General features: G+C 44.8%; 1 protein-coding gene across 1 annotated transcript in view; it reads left to right on the top strand.

Moving 5' to 3' along the window:
- The first annotated feature begins 16,200 nt into the window (after positions 1 to 16,200).
- The window catches only part of Zbtb10 (zinc finger and BTB domain containing 10), a 37,311-nt gene continuing 32,530 nt past the window's right edge, over positions 16,201 to 20,981 (top strand). Inside the window, exon 1 of the mRNA XM_027398774.2 lies at positions 16,201 to 17,292. Within this exon, the coding sequence (XP_027254575.1) occupies positions 16,291 to 17,292 (1,002 nt within the window). The 5' untranslated portion in view covers positions 16,201 to 16,290. The remainder of the gene's footprint in view (positions 17,293 to 20,981) is intronic.

The raw sequence follows: 20,981 nt of genomic DNA, 5'->3' as shown, positions 1-20,981 counted from the left end.
AATATTTATGAAAACCTGTTGTGTCCAAAAAAGAAAAAGAAAAAGAAAAAAAGAAATGCATTTGTATTTGCAACTGCATGGTGAAAGGTGAGTGCTAGACCACTGCTTGCATTTCTAAAGGTGAGTCACAGGATCCTGTGGCGGGAAAGTAGGGGGTGCCTGGTGGGGTTCCTTAGATTGTGATAGTGTATCAGACCTGGGCTGGAGGGCGTCCCAGTAGTGAAAATGCAAGTCACTTCAAAGAAAAGCAGGCCTGCCAGTAAGGAAGAGGGCCTCATTATTCAGGGTTGATTGGATCTATTTGAAATTCAGAATGTCTACAAAGAATGTTAGGGTTAAACCCGAACAAAATTTGGGTGTGGAACCTGTAATCTTGGGTTGCATAGTGAGACCCTTTCTCAAGCAAAAATGAAATAAAACAAAAAGAAGGGAGTAACTGATTAACTTTGTTCTTGTTTGTGTTAGTTGTTCCATTTGTTTTTTGGTTTGTTTGGTTTTTGGTTTTTGGTTTTTTGTTTTGTTTTGTTTTGTTTGTTTGTTTGTTTGTTTGTTTGTTTTGGTTTTTTGAGACAGGGTTTCTCTGTGGCTTTGGAGACTGTCCTGGAACTAGCTCTTGTAGACTAGGCTGGTCTCAAACTCACAGAGATCCACCTGCCTTTGCCTCCCGAGTGCTGGGATTAAAGGCGTGGACCACCAACGCTCGGCTGTTCCATTTGTTTTTTGAGGCAATCTGTGTATCTCAGGGTGGCCTTGAACTCCTTCCCAATCCTCCTGTGTGCTGGGCTGACAGGCACACACAACCAAGCCCAATTTACAAGGTGCTGAAGATTGAACTCAGGGCTTAGTGCAGGCTAGGGACCCCGGAGCTGTGTTCCTAGCTCTCTCCTGGAACTTCTAAAAAGCTGCCCAGTTCTTTAATTAGTCTCCAAACACTGTTATTTTTGTTGTTGTTGTTGACTTCTAAGCTGAATCAAGTGTCTTCTGAGGCACATCAAGGCAAAAACAACAGGTAACAACTCTTGCAGTGACATTTTGGGACAGCGTTGCAATTGTGCAGATTGACAATCGCCCAATTGCCAGGAGCCACTAAAAATAGAGTGTGGGTAATCGGGCCAAATGAGTGGGTGAGTAGATAGATAAACAGGACCATGACTTCTAAGACTTTCTGGTGTCCTTATGACCTATAAAGTGAGCAAAGGCTCTCTTTTTTCTCATAAGAATTGTCACTTACTAGAGTGGAACCGAAGCATCTCACAGGAACTTTTCCTTTTTCTTTTATTCCTGCTTTAATTTTTTAAAAATTGAATTGGTTTTTCGACAGTCTCATGGGCTAGCTTCAAACTTGATATGCCACCCAACTCCTGACCCTGGAATTATAGGTGTGTGTCATCACCACACTAGGTTGCTCTTTTTTTTTTTTTTTTTTTGTGGTAAACATAGGTTACCATAGGCTACTTGTTCTTCCTCCTGTATCCCAGATTCACAGTAAACCATCTGCCGTGACACTGCACAAGTCAAACAATTTCTGTTCACATTTTTTTTGATAAATTAGAAATCTTACCATCACATTGCCCAGCAGTAGCTGTCAGTTAACTCACACCTGGCATAGTGCCCTTGAAATAAAAAGCTGAGCGATAAGCAGGGGTAGCTGGGGACACAAAAGGGTAATGGGAAGTGAATGTGATCAAAACACATTATATACATGGGTAAAGTGCTTACCTCACAACTATAAAGACCCATGTTCAAGCCTCAGGGCTCACAGAAAGCCAGACTTGATTGTGGGCTTCCTTAATCCCAGTGCCCCTTGATGGTCGGTAGAAACAGGAGAATGTCCAGAAGCTCTTGGCCTAACTAGTGCAGGGGAAAACAACGCAGATTTTTTTTTAATTTATTTCCTTTTTACATTCCAATTCCAGTTCCCCCCTTCTCTCCTTGCCCCCCCCCCATCTTCCTCCTACTATACCTCCCATCTACTCCACAGAGAGGGTAAGGCCTCCCCTAGGAAGTCTACTAAGTCTGTCCCATCATCTAGTTGAGGCAGGACCAAGGCACCTCCCCACCCCGACACCCCTGTGTCTAGGCTGAGGAAGGTATCTCTCCATATAGAATGTGCTCCACTAAGTCAGTTTGTGCATTAGAGTTAGATCTTGGACCCACTGCCAGTGGCTTCATATGTTGTCCCTGCTGCACCGTTGTCACCTATATTAAGGGAGTCTAATTCGGTCTTGTGCAGGTTCTCCATTTGTCAGACCTGAGTCAGTGATCTCTCACTAGCTCAGGTCAGCTGAGTCTGTGGGTTTTTCCATCATGGTCTTGACTCCTTTGTTCATATTATCGGTCCTCCCTCGCTTCGATTGTACTCCAGGAGCTTGGCCCATTGGTTAGTTGTGGATTTCTACATCTGCTTTCATCTGTTTCTGGAAGAGAATTCTAGCTTCTCTGGGGTTGTGGATTGTAGACTGGGTATCTTTTTCTTTATGTCTGGTATCCACTTGTGAATGAGTGCATACTATATTTGTCTTTCTGGGTCTGGATTACCTCACTGGGATTTTTTCTTTTTCTAGTTCTGTCCATTTGCCTGCAAATTTTAGGGTGTCATTGTTTCTTACAGCTGAGTAGTACTCCATTGTGTAAATGTACCACATTTTCTTTATCCATTCTTTGGTTGAGGGGCATCTAGGTTGTTTCCAAGATCTGACTATTACGAATAATGTTGCTATGAACATAGATGAGCAAATGTCCTTGTGGTGTGACTGTGCCTCCTTTAGGTATATGCCCAACAGTGGTATTGCAGAGTCTTGAGGTAGGTTGATCCCTATTTTTCTGAAAAATCGACATACTGACTTCCACAGGGGCTATACAGGTTTGCACTCCCATCAGCAATGGAGGAGTGTTCCCCTTTCTCCACATCCTCTCCAGCATAAGCTGTCACTGATGTTTTTGATCTTAGCCATTCTGACAGGTTTAAGATGGAATCTCAGAGTGGTTTTGATATGCATTTCCCTGATGACTAAGGATGTTGAGCATTCCCCTAAGTATCTTTCCACCATTTGAGATTCCTCTGTTGAGAATTCTGTTTAGATCTGTACCCCATATTTTATTGGATTATTTGGTAGTTTTATTTCTAGTTGTTTAGTTCACAAGGCTGATTGTCTCAGCTCACCTTCCGTATATGCCAGAATTCCGAAGAAGTAGGCTCTAATGCCAGGAAAGAATGGACTTGCACTGAGAGCTAGCAGGCAGAGAGCAAGCTTCTTGCTTCCATGTCCTTCATATATAGGCTGTCAGCAGAAGGTGTGGTCCAGATTAAAGACCAATCTCCCCACCTCAAAAGATGCAGATTAAAAGTGGGTCTTCCACATCAAGTGATTTAGTTAGGAAACAAATCCCTCACAGGTGAATCCAGCCACTTCAGTTCTAATAATTCCAGATATTAGAAGACTGCTAGGTTTCTTAATAGTATTTGAGCATAGGGAGGGCTACTACATGCAAGATGAAGAATGGCTGCTTTTTTCTTCAAGACAGAATGGAAGAAACAGGCTCAGAAGTATGGAAGACTCAACTCAAGATACAAAAAGGGACTTTCAAAAATGATTATCAGATTTGGGATTACCTCAAGGTCTCCTATCTCACCTTTTCCTTATGTAACACCATCTCCCATGTCTGAGTTCTCTACCTATGGGATAAGGTGATGTTTCAACTGTACAGTGCTTGCCTAACATGCACAAAGCCCTGTGTTTAAGCTCTAGTACTGCAAAAAATAAATTCTCTGTCTCTTACTACTTGGTGTGTTTTCCTTTGTTTCTTTCATCTATTTTAATGACTTGCTATAAATTAGTAATTTCCAAATATATGTTGAAAGGTTTCTAGTGCATACCATCTTCTAAATGCCCGCTGGACATATGGTTTGTTTCTTACCTGTTCTATTATGAAACCCTCATAGGTGACCCTGTTCTACTGTGACACCATCATAGATGACCCTGTTCTACTGTGATGTCATCAAAGGTGACCCTGTTCTACTGTGACGCTGTCACAGGTGACCCTGTTCTACTGTGATGTCATCAAAGGTGACCCTGTTCTACTGTGATGTCGTCATAGGTGACCCTGTTCTACTGTGATGTCATCATAGGTGACCCTGTTCTACTGTGATGCTGTCACAGGTGACACTCTCCCAGTGTTTGGTTCCATCCCGTTTTACAAGACGGTCTGGAGTTTCCCATCTAAAAGCAAGTTGTTATGCCAATTCCTTGTTTAAAAATCCCTCCCCATGTCCCAATAGTTATTTCTCGTCCATATTCAGCTTCTGAATTATCCAATGCCAGCTCCTTTCACTGCAAATGTGGCTGATTCCAAGACAATTTCACTCTTTGGTCACCCTCATGGCCTTATACTTTGTGCCCCTTTCAAACACCTGTTCTCTTTATTCTTTCTAGAACATACCATTTCCTTCTGTGGTTAATGTCTATGCATCCTCTGACCTTACCAAGCTGGAGCAATGACCCTCAATAAATGTTTGTGAATATACATAAAGACTTCTCAAGGAATATTGTACTTTGTTTTGGTATTTCCAGGCTTCAGATCCAATAACTACCCATTTATAAAACATCTTTATTATTTATTAATGGGGGGAGGTTGAGACAGGATTTCTCTGTGTAGCTCTGGAACTTACTTTATAGACCAGGCTGGCTATGTGAACTCAGATCTGCCTGCCTCTGCCTCCTGAGTACAGGGATTAACGGCTTGTGCCAGTTTCCCCCTCCCAACCCTATTAATTGGCTTATTAACAGAATCTAAGATCCCATAGTTCCACATAGTGGAAGGCCTGCACTTTTCTGAAGGGGAGAGAGAGGGAGTGGACAGCAGGGGAGAAGGATGGGGGGAGGGACTTGGAGGAGAGGAGGCAGGGAGGGAAATTTCTGTAGACCATCCTGGTCTACATAGAGAGTTGCAGGATAGCTAGGACAACATACAGAGACCCTGTCTCAAAAAATTATATTGCCATGGATGGAAATGTTTAAGTGGAGGTAGTGTTAAGGGGCTAAGGAAGATGAATGGGTAGAAGGCAGAGCTAACAAAATAAAGGATGTATGGAAAAAGCCATAGAGAAACCTACTATTTTGTAAGCTTTTAAAAATATAGCCTTTCAAAAAAAATTGAAGGCAGATACCTTGCAACTGTGTTTTCTTTTCCTTCCACTACTTGGCCCAGCCAGGTGCATAGCTGTCTAGTTTGGGTTTTGTTTTCCTTTGTAGACAGGGTTTCACTATGCAGGCCAGGCTAGTGTCAAACTTGAGATTCTCCTGCCTCGGTCTCCTGAGTGCTGTGCCTATAAGTGTGCACCACTGTGCTAGGCAGTACACAACAGGTCTGCTTGAGTCTCGCTGGGAGAGAAAGGTCAAGTGTTTGAGGGGAACCTTTTATGAGTGGATCACGAAGAGCTCCACTTCACTAATTGGAAGTTGGGCTAATGACATTAGCTATTATTGTTGTTCATTTATCATTATGCATTAAATTGTTGGATTAAACCTAATTAGCTTACAAAATTGCAGATTTTCATATGCCTTTTGCATATAGCCCCTCCTCCCCCTTGAGTCAGGATCACAGGCTGGACCTAAACTTTCCATGTAGCTGAAAATGACCTTGAACACCTCATCTTCCTGCCTCTGCCTCCTAAATGGGACACATTAAGAATTTTTAAAGTATGAATGCCATCTTATGAAACTATTGCTGTTTTGATTGTTGAGTTGTAAGGGTCTTGCCTAGTGTGTGAGAGTCACTAGGTTAGTACCACACACACAAAGTAAATAAGAAGAGAGACAGGAGAAAGACTAGAGAATTCTCAGTGTCCCCATGAGGAGTTAATCCACCGAGTTCCACAGAGTCTCAAGCTTCTTGGGCAGGACTGGAATTGGTGAGGGTTAGTGCTGTATTTCTCAGATCTGCAAGTCAGGCATGCACAGCCCTCTAAACTGCACCTGATGATCAACTCTGAAACATGTTAGATTCATGTACACCATCTCAAACTAAGTTATAGAAGAAACAGTTGCTTCATTCCTTTTCAAATCAACAAATGTGGCAAGGCAACACACCTCATTTCCAATGGAAATTTCTTCCTGGCAAGTGAATCTACATCAAGGTCAAGTTAAAAATGGAATTGATTGATGACCATATAATTAGTATGATATCCGTAAGGGTGGCTGATGTAGTCAGCCCTGTGTCTAAAAACCATTCAGTTTCCTCATTTTATCTTACCAGGGTAAAATTAAAGCTATTATTGTTTTGTTTTGGACTAAACCCAGGGCTTCCTGCATTCGAGGCAAACTTTCTGTCACTGGACTCCAATCCCAAGCCCCTTGTTAGTCTCTTGTACTTGATCACCTCCCCTCACCAAAAGTGTTTACCCTACACTCCAAATACACTGTTGAGACAGGGTTTCTCTGTAGCATTGGAGGCCATCCTGGAACTAGCTCTTGTAGACTAGGCTGGTCTCGAACTCCACCTGCCTCTGCCTCCCGAGTGCTGGGATTAAAGGCAAGCACCACCACCGCCCAGCTCTCACTTGTATCTAAAAGCTGGGCTTCAAAGCTTTCTTTCTAATCTGGGTACAGTAACTCATGCCTGTAATGCCAGCATCTAGGAGGCTGAGGCAGGAGCATTGCTCTGAATTCAGGTGTGCTATATTGTAAAGTTCAGGTTGATGTGAGTTATCAAAAAGAAGACCCGTCTCCAAAAAGAAGAAAAAAAGAGTATTTCATTTTTCAAGCTACTAGCAGCAGTCTATGTTTCCATAGCAACTTATTATAAATCTATTAACATTTAACCTTCATAATTATTTTTGCTGTTGGAGATGGAACCTAGAATCTCAAGTACAGGAAAGCAATCTTATCAGTGAGCTAGCTCTCTGTCATTACTAATTTGGATGTTTTTCATCATTAGTGAAGTTCAATTTTCTAGGGAGTTGGGACAGTCTTATTTATTAATTCCTTTAGAAAACAAAAATATGTATTTATTGTGGGAAGGAGCATACACATGTAGAGAAGACAGCTTTTAGGAGTTGGGTCTCTCCTTCTCTTGTGTGGATGGAACTCAGATCATCAGCCTGTGCAGCAAGTGTCTTTATGGGCTGAGTCATCTCAGTCCTAAATCCTGACTTCTGATATACAATAGAGCTTAGAAAAGGCGTTAAGTGACTTGTTGACTATATGCATAAACTTCATGGTAAGCTGGCTGTTTCTACTCCTTATTGGGCGTGGCTTCCACTGTCCCCTACAGGCCCAGAACATTTTGCTGTATAAAACATTTTCTTTTGTTTTATAAAACATTTTCTTTAGCTGGACATGGTGGCACATGTCAGCATTTAGGTGCACAGGCAGATAGATCTCACAAATTTGAGGCCATCTTGGTCCACATAGCAAGGAAACAAAACAAAACAAAACAAAGTAAAACAACAACAAACCTTGCTCCTAGGCTACTGTTCTGTCAGAGTTTGGAATTTGTGAGTTTACAAAAAGAAAAAGAAAATTAAGCAAAGGACAGTGGTGTGTCTACACCTGTATTCTAGCATTTGAGAGGTGGAGGCAGGAAAACCAGAAATTAAAAGTCACCCTTGGCTACATAATGTGTTCAAGGTTAGCCTGGGTTACATGAGACCTTGTCTAAAATAAAGAATCAATAAATAAGATCAGATGGCTATAGTTACTATGGGTTTGTTTCTGGGTCATTTTATTCTATTCTATTTGTCTCCATGGCTGTTTTTGTGCTGTTTTCATGCTGGTTGCTTTTTGTTTTATTGTTGGTTTTTGTTGTTGCTTTCTATGGATCTGTAAGATAGGTGGAGTGCAAATACTATGATTTTCTTTCTGCTTAGCATTGGTTTGGAAGGTGGGATCGTACTGCATAGCTCAAGTTGGCTTTGTCGTCAGCCTCTGAAGTGATGAGATTACGGACATGTACCACAAACCTTGATAGATATGTTTTTGAAGTGTATTTTCTTTGTCTCTCTCTCTGTGTAGTATTTTTTTTTTTAAATTGTAACATTATCTCCAAATTAAGGGAGACAAGAGTTACCCTATTTAGGATGAAAACCCCCTATCAAATTGCTGCCTGAATTTGTGTAGAAAGCCTGGACTTTTTGTCATCCACTGTATCCTCTTCCTCTCTTCCATGTTTTCTTACCTAAGCTTTATGAAGGTAACTGGTTTGCACTTAAGAATTCACGAGAAAGAGGAACTACTGTGGCATCTGTGGCTACTGAAAAGAGCCAAGTTACCTCCCCAGGCAACCAGTCTGTGAGCCAAACAGTATCTGTGAAGAAATCTTAAGGTTCAGCCTCCTGATGAATAGAAATCAATAATGTGGCCAAACATGGTGAGATTATTCCTGTAATCCTCACCGTTGGGAGGCGTGGCAAGAGGAACAGGAGTTTGAGGCAGTTAAAAATACATGATGAGTAGTCTCATGCCTTTAATCCCAGCACTTGAGAGGCAGAGGCAGAGGCAGGTGGGTCTCTGTGAGTTCGAAGCCAGCCTGGTCTATAGAGTGAGTTCCAGGACAGGCTCCAAAGCTACAAAGAGAAACCCTTTGAGAGAGAGAGAGATCATAGGATAAGCTTTTGTCTTAAAACAAACAGTAACAATGATCATGATTTTCACTAAAAAAGTGTTATCTAACCTGTCTGGGAAGAGACATTATGACCACAGCATCTCTTATAAAAGAAAACACTTCATTGGGGCTGCCTTTCAGTTTCACAGGTTTGGTCCATTATCATCATGGCAGAGCATGGTAACACACAGGCAGACATGGTGCTAGAGAGGTAGCTGAGAGTTCTACATCTGGATCCACAGGCAGCAGGAAGGTAAGCAACACTGGGCCTGGCTTGGGCTTGTGAAACCTCAAAGTCCACCCCTAGTGACATGCTTCCTCCAACAAAGCCACACCTACTCCAACAAAGCCACACCTCCTAATCCTTCTCAAGAAGTACCATTCCCTGAAGACTAAGCATTCAAATATATGAACTATGGGGGCCGTTCTTATTTAAACCATCACAAACCCTTCACTGCTGTGGGAATTCTGGTCTCATTTTTTTCTGGCTTATATAAAATTCCACATTGTAAAATAATCTACTTTTATATGATCCATATACACAAAGGCAGTTTACTTTTCCTTCATCCCTCTCAGAATACAATGAGCTCTTGTGGTTGCAGAGAAACTGAAATCATACAATGGTTAGCTTAGCATTATAATTTTTTTAGATTTATTTTATGTATATGCTTTGCCTGGATATATGCAAGTGCATGTCTATTGCCTGTAGAAGTCAGAGGAGGGTGTCAGGTGCCCTGGAACTGGAGTTATGGCTGTTAACCAGAGGAACTGTAAGCCACCACCAAATGGGTGCTGGGAATTGAACCCTGGTCCTCTGGAAGAGCAGTCAGTGCTCATAACCACTGAGCTATCTCTCCAGGCCCAGCATTAAAATTTTAATATAAGTTTTAATTTAGACTTTTAATTTTTTAATTCTGTGTGTGGAGGCATACTTGTGTCCCAGTGCATGTGTACGCCACAAGAGGACACTATTAGGGAGGGAACTGGCTCTTTCCCACCATCACATGGGTTCTGAGGACTAACTCAGTCCTTGGGTCATCAGAGCCATCTCACCAACTCCTTTTAATTCCACATTGAAACTGAAAACATGAATTCACCGATAAGGTGCTGTTTATTTATGTATACAACATGGGGGTTGTCTGTTGTTTTGAAACAGGGTCTTCCTGTGTAGCCACACGTGGCCATCCTCCTGCCTCAGATTCCCAAAGGCTGAAATTACAGACATGCACTACCATGTCAGCTCTTTAAAGCATTTTGATATGCTGGTCATGGAAAGATAATGGAAACCTTGTAGGGTTTAAGGAAGGAAAGGATCAGGATCATGTGTGGGTGGGTGACAAGATCACATTTGCATTTTGAAAAGATTACTAGCTTCTATAGAGAATGGATTAAAAGGCACGGGCTAGAAGAGTACATTGTGATGTTTCCCTGAAAATATGCATGTAAACTTAAGCTTTTGCAAATTAAGTAATGCTTTAAGAGAATTAAGAGTTCTCTCAGAAGAGAAACACTATTGTTTTTAGTTTTGCCTCTTTTATATGCTCTTGTGGAAGGGAAAAGGGTATAAGTGGTTCCTAACTAGTGGAGAAAAGATAAGAACAGGACCTTTTCCTAAAAAGGTCCTTGGGAAAAATCATTGATGACTGGGGTTAAACTGTTAATCTTTTCTTCCAAAATGAAGGCAGCTTTATCATTATTATTTTTAATGTATACTCTATGTATTTCAAGAGTAAGGAATGTATCTCCATGGTAAAGCAATTGCCTAGCATAAGAAGCACTCTGGTTAACCTGCAACTACATCAAAATGTCTGTCTTCTGTCAGTCTTTCTGCTTATCTATCCATCCCTCCACACACTAGACTACAGAAAAAAAAAGTTTATTTGAAAAGTCAATCTCCCAGAGCCAGTCAGTGATGCCACAGCCACTCTATTTACTTATTATTTAGGCAGGATTTCATGTAGCCACGGTTGGCATAGTTGAGACTGCCCCTGAACTGCTGATCATCCTTGGAGCTTCCCATGAATGTGTTTCACCTGAGTGCAGGTGGTCCATTGGATCCCCTGGAGCTGGAGTTACAGATGGCTGTGAGGCACCCACAGTGGGAGTTGGGGACTGAAGTCTGTTCCTTTGGAAGAGCAGCCAGGCTGAGTCCCTCTAGTCTCACAGAGACCCCACTCCTTAATCTCTTGACCTTGGAATATAATATACAGGTTCTGAGCTGACACAAATGTTTGGACCATAGTACTTATTTATTTATTTTTTGGTAACTTTTTCTGTTATAACCCTTTTTAAAAAATTGTTTTTTGATACCTTTTTATTCTATTATATTTGTGGTATTTTTGTTGTTGTTGTTTTAAGTCTGAGACAAGGTCTCATAGTCCAGGCTGACTTCAAGCTTACCTGGCCTTGGATTTCCTACTATGTCTACCTTACAAGAGCAAGGATTATAGGACTGGGCCACCATGTCTGGTTTAATATTTATGTTTTAAAAATTGACTTTGTAAATCAGTGAGCCAGCTTTTGTTTTATATATATTTTTCTTCTTCTTCTTCTTCTTCTTCTTCTTCTTCTTCTTCTTCTTCTTCTTCTTCTTCTTCTCCTCCTTCTCCTTCTCCTTCTCCTTCTCCTTCTCCTTCTCCTTCTCCTTCTCCTTCTCCTTCTCCTTCTCCTCCTTCTTCTTCTTCTTCTTCTTGTTTTTTGAGACAGGGTTTCTCTGTGTAGCTTTGGAGCCTATCCTGGCACTCGGCTGTGTAGACCAGGCTGGCCTCAAACTCAGAGATCCGCCTGCCTCTGCCTCCCATTTTGGGATTAAAGGCATGCACCACCAATGCCCAGCTTATTTCTTTTTCCTAATTTACTATAAAAACAAATTTCCCTTTAGGGTGCTTAGTAAGTGAGGTTTGGTTGGCTTTCATGGGTTGGAGTGTCTTTCTTTGAGACATTCTCTGTAGCCTAGACTGGCCTTGAACTTCCAAGGCCTCCTGTCTTAGCCTCCCAGGTGAGGTGGCTCCCCAGAGCTCAGGTGAGGTGGATCCCCAGAGCTCACATCAAAAAAGACAGGTGTGGTGGTGAGGCTGAGTTAGGGTGTGCTTGTAATTCCTGTGCAGAGGCAGGCAAAACCCTGGGGCTTACTGGCCAGTCAGTTTACCCTACTTTGTAAATTCCTGGCATTTAAAGGTCCTGTAAAAAACAAACAAAAATAAAAATAAAAACAAACAAAAACTAGGAAAAGAAGTTTCATTACTTGGTGGAAAGAACCTACTCCCAGCAAGCTATCCTTTGGCCTCTACACACTCTCTGTGATACACACATGTGCATTAGATAATGATAGAAATGCACATAAACACACTCTCACATACACACAGAAAACCGTGTGTGTGTGTGTGTGTGTGTGTGTGTGTGTGTGTGTGTGTGTGTGTGTGTGTGTGTGTATCTTCAGCATTTATCTTAAGGAAACAGAACAGAGAACAGGGGGACTTGGGAATTTAGCTCATTTGGCAGAGTGCTAGCATGCTGGAGGTCCTAGCACCACAAATATAAAAAGTAAATAAACAAAACATCACACACAGTGTTTTTCTTTCTTTCAAGGGTGTTCATAAAAGGGTTGTCTAGAGGCTAACTGGGCATGATGAGGCTAGCACTTGGAAGGTAGCAGCATCCTGGGCTACTTGAGGCCCTACCTCAAAAATAAAGAATTGTTTATAATGGGAAAAAATTCAATGAGTTGCTTAAAGTGGCAGAAAAAAAACAATAAAACAATGTCCTGGTTATGTCAATGATGGCATTTCCATATATGGTAAGATGAATAATTAAAATAACAAAGGATATTTACTGGCTTTAAAATGCATGAATTACAACCAGGCCTTGGTGGCGCATACCTTTAATCCCAGCGGGTCTAGATCAGCCTGGTCTACAAGAACAAGTTCCAGGTCAGGCTTCAAAGCTACACAGGGAAACCCTGTTTCGAAAAACCACCACCACCAACAACAAAAAAGACTGCAACACAGAGAAATCCTGTCTCAAAAATAAATAAATAAATAAATAAATAAATAAATAAATAAATAAATACCAAAATAAAATAGAGTACACACAAGAAAAGTTCATTGAAGTAGGTTGAGGAAAGATGAGGTAAGTCCTTTCTCAAGGCTTGCTTTTGCCAGGCTGGGTCCAGCAGCTTGTACAATTAAGTGACGTCCATCTTCCTGGGAGAGAACTGGGGCCAGTTTCACAGAAGCCTGGGCCACTGTTTCTGAAGTCTAAATAGGCAGAGTGCTGAAGACAAAAGTCCTCTACCAAGGCACTGATGGACAGTCCAGGCTGGCCAAGCATAAGCTAAGGCAGGTCGGTGGTTCATCCCTATCAGGCCCACAGGGACAGCATTAAGCATCACCTTCATAAGTTTTACATAGCTTAGATGAAATTAGGGGACAAATTGCTTGGGATTGCCCCATTCTTCAGGGGTTCCCCTGGTAAGCATCAGGGGGAATTCCCTTGAATATGGCAGAACCCTAACAGTATGGGGGCTACAGGGGAGAACAGGTCCCTGCCTGTTAGTGGGAGACTGGAAGGGGTGGGGGAAATTCCTAAAAACTCCATTTACAGAGGAGATCCCCTTGTGATTCAAAGTTCCCTTGGCACAGGGTATTTGGAGGTACAGATTTCGTTAAGGTTTCTCATCTCCTTTAGGTTTTAGAGACAGACAACAGTTGTCTTAAAATCAACAACCAGAACTCACCAACAGTATCAACCTGAGGACCCTTATCAGAATAAGTGGCCTATAGCTTGTGATGACCAGTGTCAACATAGGTAGGTGATGAGATGCTTATCACTGGGAAGATAACTCAAGCTCCATGGCTTTTTGTGGAATTACACTCCTGTCAGTTATAGGTGATAGACACACTTATGCAAATAAACACAAGCTCACATTAGAATTAACCAACTTTATTTCATATACAAAACTGCAATACACCAGGCACTGAGATAAAGGTGAGAAGTCACAGTGGCTTTGACAAATCAAAATCAACACATAAATCTCAACATTCATGCTTGAATTTAATTCAATTAAAAATGCTAAGGCAGCTGGGCATAGTGGGTTCTCACCTTGAATTCCAGCACCTAAGTGAGGCAGGACTGCATGAGTTAGAAGGCAGCCTGAGCTACACACTTGAGTTCTAGGACAACCAGATGTATGAAGTGAGACTTTCGCTAAACCAAAAACTCCATCAAGGTAGCTGGGCATGGTGACAAAACTATGGAAGCTGAGGCACAATGAATTCAAGGCTAGCCGGGCTACACAGAAAGATGTCTCAAAAAACAAAAACAAAAACAAAAACAAAACAAAAAACCCAAAACCGAAACAAAACAAGCCAGGTGGTGGTGATGCATGCCTTTAGTCCCAGCACTAGGGGGGCAGGCAGATCTCTGTGAGTTTAAGGCCAGGATGGTCTACAGAGCAATTTTCAGGGTGGGTTCCAAAGCCACAGAGAAACCCTGTCTCAACACCCCCCCCCCCAGAAGTACTAGCAAACAGTAATTTATAACACTTCGGAGAATTATATAACACATGACTTTAAAAAAACATGTGCATATATGTACTGCCTGCATGAACATCGTTGCACCACGCGCTTCTTGGTGCCTGGGGACTGAAGGGCTGTCACATCCCCTGTAATAGGAGATTGCTGTGAGTTTGAGATCAGCCTGAGTTAGACGGCAGGGCCCTGTTTCTTTTATTGTGAGACAAGTTCTCAGTGTGTATCCCTGGCTGACCTGGAAATAAACCAAGTAGACCAGGTTAGCCTGGAAGTCAGACATCTGCCCGCCTCTTGGAAGATCCTGTTTTTTTGTTTGTCTTTTTTTTTTTTTTTTTAAGAAAAAAAAAATGCCTTTAGGGAGGCGGTAGTGGCACTCGCCTTTAGCCTTTAATCCCAGCACGCCTTTAATCTCTGTGAGTTCGATATCAGCCTGGTCTACAAGAGCTAGTTTCCTGGACAGCCTCCAAAGCCACAGAGAATCCCTGTCTCGGAAAACCCCCCAAATAAATAAACCAAGTAAAAAAATAAGTAAATAAAACAGCTTTGTAGATTAGTAAAAGTCTAAATGCGTTAATGTTTTGCAAAGAGCATAATTAAGGGGGAGGGTACGTTTAAGGGCTCTTAATTGCCAAGCTTCTTCCTGAAAAAAAAAAAAAAAACCTCGACTAATACAACTACGGGAGGTTTATTTCCAGCTTAGACCGTTCTAATCGCTCTAAATTCCACACGCGATGCCAACAGCATCTTCTCAAAGTCCTAAACATTAATTCTCATCTGCACACGCTGTCTTGGGAGCTGCACTCTCCTCGCAGCCGCACGCAGCGCCCGCAGCAGCTGACTCCTCCCGCTCGCTCGTGGGGAAAACCCTGCCTAATATTTATAACGCTATGACATACTGTAATACTCACAAGGTGGTTGTAGAAGTATAAACACGACCGGAGTTATCTGATTGGCTGCTGGTGATGTAACACCCATGTCAATACTTCCCAGTGAACGCACGTGTTCGACCTTTTTATTTAAATTTCCATTTCATCACAGCAATAAGACACTCGGGGCGGTGCATTTTCTGTGAAACGATCATTGCCCGGGGACAGAGGTGCTGCCCGGCGCACACAAAGCGCCCAAGGAGGTGTCCTCGCGAGGACGGCACCGCCTGGTCCAGTCTTTTGTGAAGGAACAAAATAAGTTCACTTCCTCGGGCACGGCCACCCACCCCCCAGCAGATGACAAGGCCGGGGCGCGCTCCCACCGCAGTTACTCCTGGAGTCCCAGGTGAAGTCGTGGCGACAGCAGGGCACGGTGCGCCGGGGCGCGCGGCGGCGAGGCGGTCCCTGACACCCGCCAGCTGTTTGTCCTAGCCGAGCCGGCCCCGCCCCGAGACCCCGGCCCCGCGCCCCGCCCGCGGCCGCTCGCCGCTCGCTTCCTTCCCGCGGCCGCACCCCCGCCCGCGGGCCTGAGCGGCCGGGCCCCTTTCCCGGTCCCCCGGCGCCCCCGGCCCAGCCCAGCCCGGCCCAGCCCCCCCCTCCCCGGCCGGCCCCCACCCTCTCCCCCTCCAGCGGTTACTGCTACCCCGGTGCATTGTGGGCGCACGGTCCGTTGTTCATTTGCCATTCGACCTCCGCCAGGGCCTGGTCGGACGGAAACGCTCCGCCGGCTTTATTGTCGGCTCGCTATGTGGCGGAGCCCAGAGGCTTAGCGCGCCTCTCGCGTCTGCGCCTCGGCAGCCGGCGGCGGCGGCGCGGCTCCCCCGAGGACTGAGAGCTGTTGGCGGGCCGGTGTGTGCGCGCGGCGCTGAAGCGGGGCAGCGGAGGGGCGTCCGCACTCCTCCTCAACTTCGAAGGCCGCACGCGCCCCGGCTCGCCGCTCCGCCGCCCGCCCACCTCTCCGCGCGGACGCTGCCCGGAGCACGGCGGGGCGGGGGTGGAGAGGACGCGGCCGGACAGCGGCGGCGGCGGCGGCGGCGACGCGTGCGGCGGCCCCGGGAGCGAGGCGAGCCGGCGGGAGGGTGAGGCGGGCCGGCGGGAGCGCAGCTCAGCGCAAGCGCGCCCGGGGGCGGGGGGGGGGTGAGACGTTGGGGAGCCGCGGCGAGCGAGCGGGACGGGGCCCGAGGCGGTGTGCGAGCCGAGGCACCGGGCGGGCGGCGGCGGCGGCGCGCGCCATGTTCAGTGAAATGAACCGCAGGACGCTGGCGTTCCGAGGAGGCGGGTTGGTCACCGGCGGTGGTGGCGGCGGCGGCGGCCGGCGCCCCACGAACAATAACGCTGGCGGGAGGCCTCTGCTTGGCCTCCGCGGCCGCATCCGCGACAGCCCGCGCGCCGCGCGCGCCGCTGCAGCCAATGGGCGCGGGGCCGACGAGGAAATGGCAATCGGAGGGCCTGGAGCCCCAAGACTCGGAGGCCTCCGCCGGGCGGCCGCCGCCGCCGCCGCCGCCCCGCTGCCGGCCGCCGCCGCCGAGGACGCCAAGGAGTTGCTGCTCCCTCAGGACGCGGGCGGCCCCGCCTCGCTGGGCGGCGGCGCGGGGGGCCCCCTGCTAGCGGAAAGGAACCGTCGGACTCTGGCCTTCCGCGGGGGAGGCGCCGGGGGTCTCGGCAACAATGGCAGCAGCCGCGGCCGCCGGGGGACCTCGGCGTGGCCCCTCAGGCATTTCAATGGGCGAGGGCCGGCGGCCGTGGATCTGGAGCTGGACGCGCTGGAGGGGAAGGAGTTGATGCAGGACGGCGCGTCCCTGAGCGACAGCACCGAGGAAGAGGAGGAGGGGGCGAGCCCCGGCGACGGCAGTGGGGCGGAAGGCGGCAGCTGCAGCAGCAGCAGGCGGTCGGGAGGCGATGGCGGGGACGAAGCGGAGGGCAGCGGTGTGGGAGCTGGCGACGGAGAGACTGTCCAGCACTTCCCGCTTGCGAGGCCCAAGTCCCTCATGCAGAAGCTCCAGAGCTCCTTCCAGACCTCTTGGCTCAAGGACTTCCCTTGGCTGCGGTACTCCAAGGATACTGGCCTTATGTTTTGCGGCTGGTGCCAAAAGACCCCCGAGGATGGGGGCAGCGTGGACCTTCCCCAGCTGGGGCGTGATGAGCTTTCGCGAGGGACCCGCAACTATAAGAAAACCCTGCTCCTGAGGCACCACGTCTCCACCGAGCACAAACTCCACGAAGCCAACGCCCAGGTACTGTAGATCTGCTCTTGCTTTTTTTTTTTTTTTTCTTTTTTTTTTTTTTTTGAGACCTTTTGGGAAAGGTTTATCAGTGAAAAAGACTAAAACTAAAGCAAAGAAAGAAAGAAAAAGACCTCCCCGGGTGAAGGCGTCCTTCCCATCCAGAGAGATTCGGGGGAGCTTATGCGTAGGGGTTTAGAAAGCCTGGGAACAAAGTTTTCCAAAGTTGTGGATGTATTGGGGGAGGGGTGGAACGACAGTTTCCTAATGATAGCGCTGGATCTCTCCCTCCCTCCCTCCTTCCCTCCCTCTCTCTCTCTCTCTCTCTCTCTCTCTCTCTCTCTCTCTGTGTGTGTGTGTGTCCGTCTGTCTCTCTCTGTCTCTCTCTGTCTCTGTCTCTCTCTCTTTTATGACTAAGGGTTTGTCTAAGAGATTGAATCCGAAAGAGAGGTTAGAGATTTTAGACTTAGGATTGACTTTCGATCCAAAACATTTTTATCAGCGGAGATTTTTAGAAGTCTACTGCCTTGTGTTAATACACACTGAAGTGCTAGAAGTAGACTGAAGAATGGTTAAACAGTTTCCTTAAGCTTTGGTGCTACTGGCAGTCCACTCTTAAATGCTCATGTCAGGTCGGGATAGTGTGAAATATGAGAGGCATATGTAAATATGGAGGAAGTTAGTTGAATAACGAGAATAATTTTACGATGTCTAACTCCGTTAAACTTGAACCTTCTTACCAAGGCTCACTTTTGGTAAAATTATTGTACATTTTAGTTATTTTTGTACGTATTTCTCTTCTGAGAATCTCTATTATCCTTTGAAAAACTTTGTTGTGAATAGCTTATATGAAGGGTGTTAAACTTAGCTTTGGAAATGTTTAATGTGAAGTGGTTTGGACTTCATTTACTCACTGGAAAACCATCAGTCCGTAGTTACAAAACAATCTAGGAGTTTTAATTCACTTTCCTAAAACAGTCTTACTTTAAAGATAGTAAATAACCTAACCATTTTGATAGCTCTTTTCAAGTCAAACAGATGTTGGTCAGTCCTCCTTTTTATGACTAAGACAACCTGTGGTGGTGGGTGGAATTCATTCTTTTGTATTTCTAGCCAGTCATTGATTTTAGAAAGTCAACATTCAGGTACCTCACTGGGGTGTTTATGGAGGAGCCTGCTGCTCAGCACACGTACACTGTAGTTTATTAGGCACACAAGTAACCCAGCTTATCTACCAGATATCAGAGGCTTTAGTTTTAAAAGCAAGGTCCCCCCCACCCCCAGAAAGCAGGGAAACCGTGTTTGTTTGGATTGATTTTGTTATTTGCGCAAATTACTTTTCCCAAATCTTTTGTTGTTGTTTTTTCGAGACAGGGTTTCTCTGTGTAGCTTTGGAGCCTATCCTGGCACTTGCTCTGGGGACCAGGCTGGCCTTGAACTCACAGAGATCCGCCTGCCTCTGCCTCCCGAGTGCTGGGATTAAAGGCAAGCCCCCCCCCTCCCCCGGGCATACTTTTCCTAAATCTTACAAGAAGGTTGCTGTGTTTTCAGACAGGGTCTGCTATGTAGCTCTGGCTTGGCTGTCTTGGAACTCTGTAGACCAGGTTGGCTGAAAACTCAGATCCTCCCACTGGGATTAAAGGTTTGTGCCGCCACTTGTGAAACAGGTCACTTATTTTTAAAGATGGAGCCCAGAAGTTTTTAGTAAATTGGCTTAAATCCTGGATGACAGCTGAGACTAGTGCCTATAAAGGATGTTGTAATGGAAAAGGGATGAGTTTTGAGCACATCTGGGTTCAGCTCTCTGCTTTCTGCATTACTACCTTTGGAGTGAGTTTGATAGGCCTAACATTTGTCTTGTTTTAGGTGTGCCAGACTCATTTTCATTATCCTGGAAAGTAATTTTGTTTGTTTTATAGAAGATGCATTTCAGGTATTAAAGGGCTAAGTGATAGATACTGAAGGTATTTAGTAAGATGATACATGCTGTGGCTTGTGAAAATGGAAAGCTGACTTTTCTATGTATTGCTAGGTTAGTATTTAGAAATATTTTTAAAAAGTGGATTGAGTTTTCTTAACCTACCTACAGTGGACCAAGAACTGTTAGCAGAATATTCTGTTCTATAGACAAACATGAATGGGACTGAAAATTATAATTAGCTGCTCAGTGATCTGTAACTCAGGAAAAGGGAATTAGATAACCTTATGGTAGAACTAGTTAGTATGGGTGTATCCTGCAGGCATGTACCTGTATCTCAGCGTTCATTCCTAGGTAAAAACATTTCTAAACTTGGTCTCTGAACTTCCCATCCCCTGAAGACATTGCCTTTTAATGTGGTCTAGGAGCCATGCACGTTGATTTAGGACCTTCTGTTAAACTCTTAGAGTCTCCTTGATTGAACTTTAGGTGTTACCGCTTTGAATTGATCCTCACCATTTCTCTTAGTTTGTAGCTAACCTTAGTTTGAGGGGTAGTAGCTTGCTTGTCTAAGAAACACCTGGAAATCTTTCCCGTGTTAATACTAGTGACAGTTTCCTAGTACTGAGCAGAATTTGATCATTTTGTTGTGGTTGTTGCCCTGTAGCCTTTGATTACCTTTAGGAGGCAGTGTAACACAGTCTGTAAGAAAGTTCTTGGGCCCAGGGTGGGTCCATCTTGGGACCTAATCTTCCAGTTTCTCTGTAAGAAATTTCTTAAGCATCTACACACAGTTAGTAAATACTAACCATTCTTATTGTCATGCTTATTTTTATTATAGATTACTCTTCAGAAAAAAAAAAAAAACTTAAGAATAGTGCCTTGTTGTAGTCCTGGCTGGCCTGGGGGTCCTCAAATACTCTTTGGTCCTCTTACCTGTTTCTCAGATGATAGGATTATAGGCATGCCCACCACACCCAGCTGGATGAAGGTTTAAATTTATTTAAGCAGTGTTTAGTGTCTATCTAATCTGGAATCTTATACTTGCTAGGCCAGTGCTCTTACTGCACGCTTCACTCCCCAGAGCCGATATTTTCCTGGTCCCTTGCTCATCATCGTCATCTTTTACATTTTTTTATTTTATTGCAGCGGGGTCTCTCATTGTCATCAATTTTGAAGCCACTTTTTCATGGTATTGCTCTTGATTCTAGAGAGTCAACTGTTTTTCCTTTTCATACTTTCTAAGACCAAGGCCCTTAACCCTGGGCATTCTTGAGTTTTTCTCATTATTAATGTAATTTCAACTTCACAGAGTATCTTATTAGCTTCCTTATTTTAAAAAAAGAAATGGAGCCTGAAGAGATGGCCCAGTGGTTAAGAGTGCTTATTGCTCACTTGTTGCTCTTCAGAGAATAGGGTTTGATTGCCATCACCCACTTGGTAATGCCTTCAAAACCATCTGTAAGCCCAATCCAGGGGACCCAGCAGGCATGAGTATAATCCATACGCATGCAAAAATCTTCATACACATAAAATAAATTTACCTTATGCTTGTAATCCCAGAACTTGGGAAGTAGAAAAATGAGAATCAGTAGTTAAGTATATAGTAAGTAGCCTGGGCTACCGGAGATACAATCTTAAAATAAAAAACACTGTTTGAGAATCCTAAAATTTAGGCAAGAATTGAGTTTGAGTTTTACTTGAGCATGGTGGCATACTCCAGTAATTCTGAGTGCCTTCCAGAGCTAGATGTACCAGAAGCTCAGATTTAGCGCACACCAGT

This window comes from Cricetulus griseus, chromosome 2 (genome assembly GCF_003668045.3).
Source record: "Cricetulus griseus strain 17A/GY chromosome 2, alternate assembly CriGri-PICRH-1.0, whole genome shotgun sequence".
NCBI classification, from domain to species: domain Eukaryota; kingdom Metazoa; phylum Chordata; class Mammalia; order Rodentia; family Cricetidae; genus Cricetulus; species Cricetulus griseus.
This window is presented reverse-complemented; position numbering and strand designations above follow the sequence as displayed.